Genomic DNA, 10,678 nt, shown 5'->3' with positions numbered 1-10,678 from the left:
GTATGGAAAAAAAATATTGTCGCGCCGAATATCACAGATTTTACGTCAGCTGCTACGAGGTAAGTTTCTGTACTTATGTGTCACGGTGTATTTTGACAACGCCTATACCGACGTAGCCTACGCACGCCCGAGATCGGCGGATTGCCGTACTTCAGACGCCTTTTATACAAATTTTCAAACATTTATAACTAAAAAAGGAAGCCTCTATCGAAATTTTTTTACTCTTCATTTTTGTCCTATTTTATCATGTAGAACCACCTCTCACATTTTGTCCCAGCTGTTGCCGAACACCCTGTATATATAAATATTAAATAAATATATATATATATATAAATATATTTATTTAATATATATATATATTTATATTATTTATTTTAATTTGTGTTATTTATTTATTTATTTATACTAATATATACTGCTTAGGGACATTATATAATAATATATATAATATATATTAATATTATATTATATATAATATATATATTAATATTAATTTTTAACAAATTGTACATATAATTAATAGAAAAAAGAATCTTCTTGAAAAAGATCCATGTGAGATCATTGCTCATAATTTTGGCGGAAGTGTTAGCGAATTATTTCAGAATGAATGGCTCAATCGAAAAAGAAACAAGAAAGGTTGTCGATACAGCGAAGAAATAAAAAGTTTGCGGTAACTCTGCATTTTTACTCGCCGAAAGCCTACAATTATTGCAGGTATATTTTTGAAAGTATTATTAGTATTTATAAATTTTAAATTTTGTTCATTTTTATTCGCTTTTTATTAATTTCACAATATATTTATTTTGTTTTTTACATTTATATATTTTTACATTTTACTATTAATTTTAAATCTACCTATTTAATTTTAAGTCTACCAATTTTTATTAATTTTAACTTTTTATTTTATTTTATTTTTTACTTTTTTTTATTTTTTACACAATAGTAGATCATACATTTAATATTAATGGCATTTTCAGATCGATTCTACATTTACCGCACGAAAGCAGCATCAGAAATTGGGTTTCATCCGTTAATGCAGAGCTGGTTTTATGATGTATGTTTTTCGAGAGATATGAAAATTTCCAGAAAGTTCGCGTTACTGCAATTTAATCTTCGATTCGATGGCGATTCGGAAGCAAGTATTATGGAATCCGATATCGCAGAAAGGACCCCGCCATTTCCTTATGGAAATTGGGTTTCGTTGAAATTAACTGAAACTTTGCAGAAATATTGTTCGTGGGATGCTGATCAAAAGTCAACATTGCCACAACACCCAAAAATCAATCGTTTGACCTCTACGAGTCGTTCTTCTTAATTCCTGATACAACGGCAACAGCATCATCAGGCTTAATGTGCAACTGAATATACTTGAATAAGTGCGTGTATGTGTGTGTGTGTGTGTGTGTGTGCATGTTGTGTGTATCTGTGTCGATAATGAACATATGCGCGAGTGCATTACACCATCGTTCGTAAAAAAGACAAGAAATTCAAAATATTTTTATGAGAGCAGATTAAAAGTTCTGTTGTTTAAGGGTCGGCAGGCGACACGGTGGAAACGCCTGTCGGCCGGCCGGGAATTACAGATTCGTTTATATAAGATTTTAGCCAAAATACTTAATGAATCTCATTAAATTTAGGAGATTCTTAATTAGTAGGATTGTCCGCGAGTCGCCAAAGAGCGATTTTTTGGAAAAAACGTAAAAATAAAATTTATAATAAATTTTGTGAAATACGCAACTAGCCAGCGGGTAAGGTTGGGTTAGCCGCGAGTCCGTATTTTATTTATTATAAATTTTTAAGAGCGAAAATGTAAAATCCGACTCTTTGGCGACTTGCTTTATTATATAAAGAATATATAAAAAAAATTTCATGAAGCTACGTGACTTCTTCGATGCAATATCTTATATGAACGAATCTTACTAGATCTATATCTAAGAGCAGCTCATGGGGAAATTTCCGTGGTAACATTCTGACAGCTTGACAAGGAGAGAGTATCATTCTGTCTTTGTCTCTCTTGCATCGCGTATGTATAGCGTCCATGTAGGCACAAATACTACTACATTGAGCACACGGATGCGATTATGGAGAAATAATGTCAGCAAGAACTGGCTATCATATTGTGATGATCGAATAATGAATAATCATCGAATAATGATAATTTATAAATATTTATATATAAAAATTAAATACTATTTGCATATAAATATTTTATTTTTATACATAAATATTTATATATAAATAAAATATTTATATATAAAAATTAAATACTATTTGCATATAAATATTTTATTTTTATACATAAATATTTTATTTATATATAAATATTTATAAATCATCATTATTCGATGATTTATTATATTTATATATTTATATTCTGTGAAAGGAGATTTAAAAAAATATTTCCTAATTATCTCTTTGCAGGAAACAGTGCATCTTGTCAGAGAGCCGATTTGATTTTTTGAAGGATCTAGTGAAGTCTCTTCTAGTGAAGAGAGGGCGAGCGTGGTCTATAGAGTGCGAGCATGATCTATAGAGCCAAGGGTCCCGGGTTCGATTCCCGGTAAGACCAAAAAATTATATTCGCTCGTTCTCCTCTCGGAAGGCAATGGCAAACCACCGAGAGTATACCTTGCCTAGTACACTTCTCTAAAAAATGGTAAACAAAGATCATGGCCGTTCGGAACCGGCGTTTAAACTGTAGGTCCTATATACAATGTGTATAATCCACATGCGCAACACATGTATATGAAAGAGAAGTCGCCTAAGTCCGGAATAGACGGGCATGGCACGTGAAGAAGAAGAAGTGAAGTCTCTGCCTAATGTATCAGAACCAGATGATGAGATACCTACATCACCAGAAACTCCCACACCGTTGCAAATAATTCTACCACACACAGTAACTGGATGTCCTACTATAACGCAGCATCCTGATCCATTAGAGTGAGTTTCAGTGTATGTGATGCGGCTCTCAAAATTTCACATATTATAATCGCTATTCATATCTTTGCAGATATCAAAAGCAACTGGGATTACCAATTAGCGTCGAGTCAAGTACGAATCATAAGAGTACGAGAGACAATGGATCGACTCGAATGTTCGAGTTCTTGTAGCCGATTGATTCTTCTTCAATAATCAGAAGCTCGAGACTAGTTCCGTAGCGAACTTCTTGAACATTATGATACTTTAAATACTATATCTGCAACATACAAATACCTATGCTAGTCCATGATCTAAATATTCTTCCTTAGAACAATTGCAATTACAATAAAAAGTCAAGAGGCGAGAAATGTGTGATATGCGGGTATATAGATTGAATTCTATAGTCTGAATTGTTTCGCTAGAATAAAAGAAAAATTTAAATAGCGTAAGCTTTTTATTCCAAAGTATGAGTGTGTAATGGTTGGTGAATTGAAAAAGACAGATGTTCGAAAAGTATAAAGCACATAGTCGATTGGTCTTATCTAATTATTTTATCTTATCTAATTATCTATCTTACTATTTATATTATAAAGAGATTATCTTTTTACATTACTTGTAAGTCATAAAATGATAAAAAAGAAAACAAAAAAAAAACGACAGCAATGCATTTTACATATTGAGAAAGTATATATGTATATATAAATAAAACATATCGCATATACATTATACAGTATATCAATCAAATGTAAGTACTTGCAGAAAATTCTGCACTTTCTTTTACTTATAAAGATATCTAATACTAAGTTTTTCACTTCAGTTTTTATTAATATTATTATATGTAATAATATTAATAAAAATTGAAGTGAAAGCCTTTTCCACCTCGACCTCTCTGACCCCTTCTTCCCCCCAGCCTCTTATGATCTGTTGGTGTGTTGGCGGTGGTGGCGGAGGCACAAACATGTAGGTACAAACACTAATACGTGAGCACACGGATGCAAATATTGAGAGATAAAGTCAGCAAAAACCGGCCATCATATTATTTTTATTTTTTTGTATATGTATGCATATGTAAATAAAGAACAAAAATAAAGACAATTTTGAAAAATAAGAAGAATCTATTTGTGTGTATGTATAATTAAAAAAATTAAAAAATTAAAAAATCAATTAATTTTTTATGTATATATATATTTTATATCATATAAAAAAATACACTTTACATGTATGTTATGTATATTACATGCATATATATATTGGTGAGTCAAAGTAAGGAAGGAAAATCTTTTAATTCCATTTTAATTAATATTATTTTATGTAATAATATTAATAAAAATGGAATTGAAAGATTTTTCCTCCTCGTATTCCACCTCGATCACTTTGCCCCCTTCTTCCCCCCCCCCAACCGCTATTTTGAAAATGTGTTGGCGGTGGTGGCGGCGGCGGCGGACATTGTGGCGGCGGCGGCGGACATTGTGCTGGTGGCGGCGGTGGTAGGGGAGGCATTTGCACCTGTTGCTGTTGCTGTTGCCGCCGCTCACGACGACGTTGGCGATAACGTCGACGACGATCCGTTTGTTGAGCCTAAAAAAATTAATTATTTTCAAATAGTAAAATTTATTCTCTCTCTCTCTCTCTCTCTCTCTCTCTCTCTCTCTCTCTCTGTCTCTCTGTCTCTCTGTCTCTCTGTCTCTCTGTCTCTCTGTCTCTCTGTCTCTCTGTCTCTCTGTCTCTCTGTCTCTCTGTCTCTCTGTCTCTCTGTCTCTCTGTCTCTCTGTCTCTCTGTCTCTCTGTCTCTCTGTCTCTCTGTCTCTCTGTCTCTCTGTCTCTCTGTCTCTCTGTCTCTCTGTCTCTCTGTCTCTCTGTCTCTCTGTCTCTCTGTCTCTCTGTCTCTCTGTCTCTCTGTCTCTCTGTCTCTCTGTCTCTCTGTCTCTCTGTCTCTCTGTCTCTCTGTCTCTCTGTCTCTCTGTCTCTCTGTCTCTCTGTCTCTCTGTCTCTCTGTCTCTCTGTCTCTCTGTCTCTCTGTCTCTCTCTCTGTCTCTCTCTGTCTCTCTCTCTAAATACATTTATTTTATAAAAATACTCACAACTGGAGGTGCTTGCACTAAAATTATGCATCTCCGGGGCACCGGCACATGGCCAGGAACGGACGGCACAAAATTGACTGGCAAGTGGTCAGGAATAGGCGGCATCGGTATTGCTGCAAAAAATGTTTTATATATATAATGCATACAATATTTGCACATGTATTTATATACGTACATATATATACATTGATAAATATACAAAGGTCAAATAGAGGTTATTACAGGTTAGAAAAAAATCATTGTTTACAAGAATAATGTTACGCCATAAATGAATAAATGAATGCTTTATATAAATATAAAATGTGCAATATTTTAAATATTTGCGTATAATATGTACGTATATATACATGTATATATATAAATACATATATAAATAAAAAGAACAATTACTTACCACGTTCATGGTTCGCCATTATGCTAACATGTACTATCGATTATCGAGTGCAATTACATCGTTTATATCACGCGATCTAAACTTCCATATGATTTTAGTAGCACAGAGTATATAGAGTATAGAGTATTGTTTTGTTGTCAGTGCAGAGTGTTCTGTGTTATTAGAGTATTTATTAGAGTATTATTACTATTATTTAGAGAGCATATACATTCATTATGCCTAAATATACTAATAAGCATACAACAGTTTCGGCACAACGTGTGTCTTCATCACAAAAAATGCGTCGCATGCGACAAGCGCGTGACAAAAATTTTTGTGACAATTCTTCTGTTGTGAATCAAGAAAGAATTGATGAGGACTCCAGAAAAGGATCATTGGGATGCGTATCGGATTTCATGGAAATTCCAGGTAAATTACACCAATTATATGCATGCGAGGATAAAAGAAATGTAAATGATGACATGTCGACATCGCAATCATTATCTATGGATACATTTTCTCTATTATCTGAAAAAAAGATAAATATTTTCGATGATGATGCTTCTGTGGGATCACTATCAGATGTTCGTGAATTTTGTGAAAATTTGACTAGTTTGTCGATAAACAAGCCGTACGCATACACAGATGAGGCAAATGTTATGACAGATAATGATGCGTTGTCACCGCAGTCGTTTACATATCTTGACAATTCTGCAAATTCATGCATGGAATCGGAAAGTATGCAAAACAATATCAAAGATATCAAAGACACTGAAAACATTGATAATGTCGAAAACGTCGAAAATGTTGAAGACATCGAAAATGTCGAAGATGTCGAAGATATAGAAAATTTTGTTTTGCATACTGATGAGAATATCGACGCATATCGTTTATATTCTGAAGAGATTAATGGGCGACGCATCGTTGATTTTGGACATGTTTTTGCTGAATTGCAGAAAATATCCACTCATTGGCTCGGCGAATGTCGTTTCGCTGATCTTGTATTACGCGAAAAGAAGTCTGACGGTCTGAAAAGCAATTTTTCTGTCACATGTCGAATGTGTAACAGGTCATTCGACTTTTGTAGTGAACCGACAGATGACAGAATATTGGATGTCAATAGGAAACGGATACAGTGGTATCGTATCCGATACTATATTGACAGGGACTGGTCATAAGCAACTTGAAGAACTTCTTGCTATTGTAGATATTCCATGCATGGATAATAAAAAATATATAAGACATCATAATGAAATGTCGGAAGCCTTCGCCGCCGCCGCGGAAAAAGAAATGCGCGTGGCTGGCGAAGAGGAAAAACGTTTGGCAATCGAAAGAGGAGATGTCATAAACGGCATTCCGCATATACCCGTGATAACAGACGGCTCGTGGATGAAGAGATCCTACCGTACTGGTAGTTACGATTCTCCATCCGGAGCAGCTATTATTACGGGATATCATTCTAAAAAAGTGTTATTTGTTGGTGTTCGAGAACGCGCGTCGTGAAGATAGGATGCGCTGGATAGATAAGTCACCGTTTTCTTTTGTATATAAAGACTTTTAATTAATTGACATACACTAATTAACAAAAGTGAACACGCATAATATTAATACAAAACTTGAATACTTTTCAGAGCGATAAATCAAAGAGAAAACGTAATAATGGTAAGCGGAGGTCGTCAATGAATTTGCGGTTTTAATAATAAGCGGAGATGCGATATGCGGTTTGACTGCGATATGCTGAGATAAGGCCCTTAGAATTTTGTCGGCGCTCTCTTTATTGTCTCGGTGCAGGAGCCTGTCACGTCACCAAGCGCCAACCAATTTTCAACAAATTTAAAGTTGTTGAGGTTACGCAAGGGCGTCTGGCGCCATTGGCTGCCGCGCGATCCGCGCTGAGTAGGCACGGGCCTGACATGCGCGAGGCAATCGATTGTTCCATCGATTGGCCCTCGGAAATCACGTGATCGTTTTGCGCATGTGTTTCGCGACGTTGATAGTTGTAACTCAGTGCGGTAACCGTTGCGTATTTGTTATTTGTTGTTGACATTTTAATTGCCTCAATAATTTATTACCTACGTATTCCTAGCTAGGTGAACTTTTTTCTTCTATTTATTTGACCGCGAAATATTATAACAGCTATAAATTAAATATAATAACGAAATATTATAACAGATATAAAATTAAAGAGAATAGATTATTGTAATCTTGAACATCCCGCCCGCCTTGTTACGTCGTGACAAAATAATTTGCTAATGATCGCTGGTCGCAGAGCGCGCTTCATTGGTCGGTGATTGTAACGGTGCGACTGCGCGTTACGACGCACGTGGTGATCGCGTGTCACGCGAAGTTCGATCAGCTGTGGTATGTGCGGCACGTGTTTAGTGAATAACACGGATTAAAGTGATCGTGTGAGACAATTATGATCAAATGCAATGCGGTAAAATTGATTCTCCGGTAGTATGTAGATGACGTGCAGTGTGTATGTTGAGAGTGCGGCTGTGATGGAAAAAGAAATGCTGGTGAATTTGAAATAGTGTAACCGGAAGTGTGTGTGAATCGAGTGTGTTGTGTAAAGTGTGAGATGTGATTTTGTGTTGAATGAGTGGTGTGTTAAATGTCGGTGTTCGCTACGTCTGCTTCAACGCCGGGAACCAGGACAATTTTTACGATCGGACGCACGAGTTCGGAAGAAGCGGTCCGGACGGTGACCACACGCACAACGCCATCGTCTCCGTGATGCAACTTCGTGATCCGGGCGAGAGGCTATCGGCTTGGAGGAGAGATCTCGGAGCGCACCAGGCAGAGTGCTCCGATGCGGGGTGCCGTCTCGTCCTTCAATCACTTGGATCGCGAGGTGAGTCCGTGTATGTACTCTTTCGACCACCTTCCCCAGAAGTGGTCTCTCATCTGCTGCAAGTGATGCCATCGTGACCTCGTGTTTCCAGGTTCGCCCTCCTGCAGCGGCTCAGGGATGGCGAGAAGAGGCGCCCCGATTAGGAAGTGTCCAGGAGTGAGCGCTGAAACATCGTCTGGATCGTCGGAGAGTGCCTGTAAAGGTCTAGAATTTAGACATGCTTCAATTTGAGTGAGGAGCGTGTTTAACTCCTCGAAGGTGAGGGTGGTTTCGCCTATCACCCTCCGCAAGTGATACTTAGCGGATTTGACGGCGGCCTCCCATAATCCACCGAAGTGCGGAGCCGCCGGCGGGTTGAAGTGCCAGCGGATTCCTTCCTTGGCTGCTGCGCGTGCGATTCCTTGACCCTCCGACGACGCCGCAATGAAGAGCTCTCGTAAGGTGCGGTTAGCTCCAACGAAGGTCGTGCCGCAGTCGCTGAAGATGTCGGCGCAGAGACCTCGTCGGGAGACAAATCGGCGAAGGGCGGCGATGAAGGCCTCAGACGAGTAATCCGAGACGAGCTCTAGGTGAATGGCCCTCGACCAGAAGCAGATGAAGACTGCAATGTAGCCCTTGTAGGCGCAGTGGCCGCGACCCTTGCTGGTCCGGATGAGGATTGGTCCCGCGTGTAGTAGTCCAACCCAGTGCGGAGAAATGGCCGTGTTGGAGTGACCCGGCTGCGTGGCAGATCGCCCATCGGCGGTTGTGGTGTCGTCGCTCGCCACCTTGTGCAGGTGACACAGCGATGAAGTCGTTGCTTAACAGCTGAACGTCCTCGTGGTACCCAGAAGCGCAATCGAAGCAGTCCAAGCGTCAGTTGCACTCCTCCGTGCAAGGTCCGGCGGTGACAGGAATCGATCAGCAGTCGGGTCATGAAGCCGTTGGAGCAATCATCGGATGCTTCTCGTCCTGCGACAACAGCGAATTTTTTAGTCGTCCTCCCACTCTCAGCACGCCATGATCGTCGATAAATGGTGACAGTTTGGCCAGCGGGCTGCGCGCTGCAACAGTGCGGCCTGCAGTGACAGCGGCGACCTCATCTGAGAAGTGAAGTGATTGTACTTCTCGTAGCCAGTGTGATAGCGCCGCATCCAATTCGTCCGAGGTCAGTGGCAGTCCAGGTGTGACAGTTGGTTCTGCCGGGCGGAGCCAGCGACGACACCACGCTGTGACTCGTAACAGGCGGTGCAGCGACGAGAAGCGAAGAAGGAGCTCAGGTTCCATGACGACCAAGCTCTTCGTCAGCAGGCTAGTGGCTCGTCTCTCAGGAAGGTCGTCCTCTCGGGTGTCCACCTCGGTGTTCGGCCATGCAGTCTCATCCTCCAGCAACCAGGTAGGTCCTGTCCACCATAACGTATGATTTTTTAGTTCCGTCGGATTAATGCCCCTTGATGCACAATCCGCAGGGTTATCTTGACCAGCCACGTGTCTCCATAGTACATTTGGCAGCAGCGTCTGGATGTGAGACACCCGGTTGGCAACGAAGGTCTTCCACCGTAATGCGTGTCCTTGGATCCACTGGAGTGTGACCTTCGAGTCTGACCACAGATGAGTTGTTGCGTCTTTCAAGTCGAGTGTGTGCTGAACGTGCTGTGTCAACGTGGTGAGTAATGTGGCAGCGCAAAGCTCAAGTCTCGGCAAGGTCACTTGTTTGACAGGTGCCACCTTGCTTTTGGCCATTAACAATTGTACTGAAGTTCCGTCTTTTCTAGCGATGCGGAGGTACACGGCTGCGGCATACCCTCGTTCGGATGCGGCGAAACCATGGAGTTGCAGCGATGAGTATTCAAGTCCAGTGCCGAGCCAGCGAGGTATTCGTAGGCGATCGAGATGATGGAGTTCACCCAGCAACTGCTGCCAACGATGAGCGTCTGCTGGTGGCAGTGGGGCATCCCAGTCTAACCCCTGGAGCCATGTAGTCTGGATGAGGATCTTCGCGCGGATGACGACTGGAGCGATCCAACCCAATGGATCGAAGAGACGTGCAGTTTCAGAGAGAACACGTCTCTTCGTGTACTCCGTGATAGCAGGTGGATGCAGCACGAAGGAGAATTGATCGCCTTGAGGATGCCACCGTAGTCCCAACGTTGAGTGGCCCTCTCCATCCCACGAGTGCTGTGACTGCTGCAGGCGATGATCGTGTGGAACGCCCGTCAGGATTCTTTCTTCGTTGGCTGCCCACTTTTTTAACGGGAATCCGCCCGCCATGCAGAGGTTGCGTAGCTCCGCTTGGAGGATGATCGCTTCGTTAATGGTGTTTGCTCCGGTGACCACATCGTTGACGTAGCAATCCCGTCGCAACGTTACAGCGCCGCGAGGAAAACGTTCTTCTTCGTCCTTGGCCAGTTGTTGAAGTGTCCGTATGGCGAGAAATGGAGCGCAACCGAGACCATAGGTCACCGTCCGCAG

The 10,678-nt window shown here is 40.7% G+C and overlaps 1 protein-coding gene across 1 annotated transcript; it reads right to left on the bottom strand.

Moving 5' to 3' along the window:
- Positions 1-8,211: 8,211 nt before the first annotated feature.
- On the bottom strand, positions 8,212-10,477 carry LOC145943254 (uncharacterized). The gene is made up of 2 exons (XM_083050723.1): positions 9,215-10,477; positions 8,212-8,994 (listed from the first exon to the last, which is right to left on the bottom strand). Exons 1-2 carry the CDS (start codon positions 10,475-10,477, stop codon positions 8,212-8,214), a joined length of 2,046 nt encoding a protein of 681 aa, XP_082906849.1.
- Positions 10,478-10,678: the final 201 nt, after the last annotated feature.

Source organism: Prenolepis imparis, unplaced genomic scaffold, assembly GCF_030444845.1.
Source record: "Prenolepis imparis isolate NDT839.2.m4 unplaced genomic scaffold, iyPreImpa1.0 SCAF_11, whole genome shotgun sequence".
NCBI lineage: Eukaryota > Metazoa > Arthropoda > Insecta > Hymenoptera > Formicidae > Prenolepis > Prenolepis imparis.
This window is presented reverse-complemented; position numbering and strand designations above follow the sequence as displayed.

What these genes read in the sequence shown, in the direction of transcription:
- LOC145943254 (XM_083050723.1), bottom strand. Translation starts at nt 10,477, where the DNA reads ATGGCGGGCGGATTCCCGTTAAAAAAGTGGGCAGCCAACGAAGAAAGA. An exon ending in ACGATCATGGCGTGCTGAGA is followed by an intron (nt 8,995 to 9,214) that starts GTGGGAGGACGA and finishes CACCTGCACAAG; the next exon opens with GTGGCGAGCGACGACACCAC.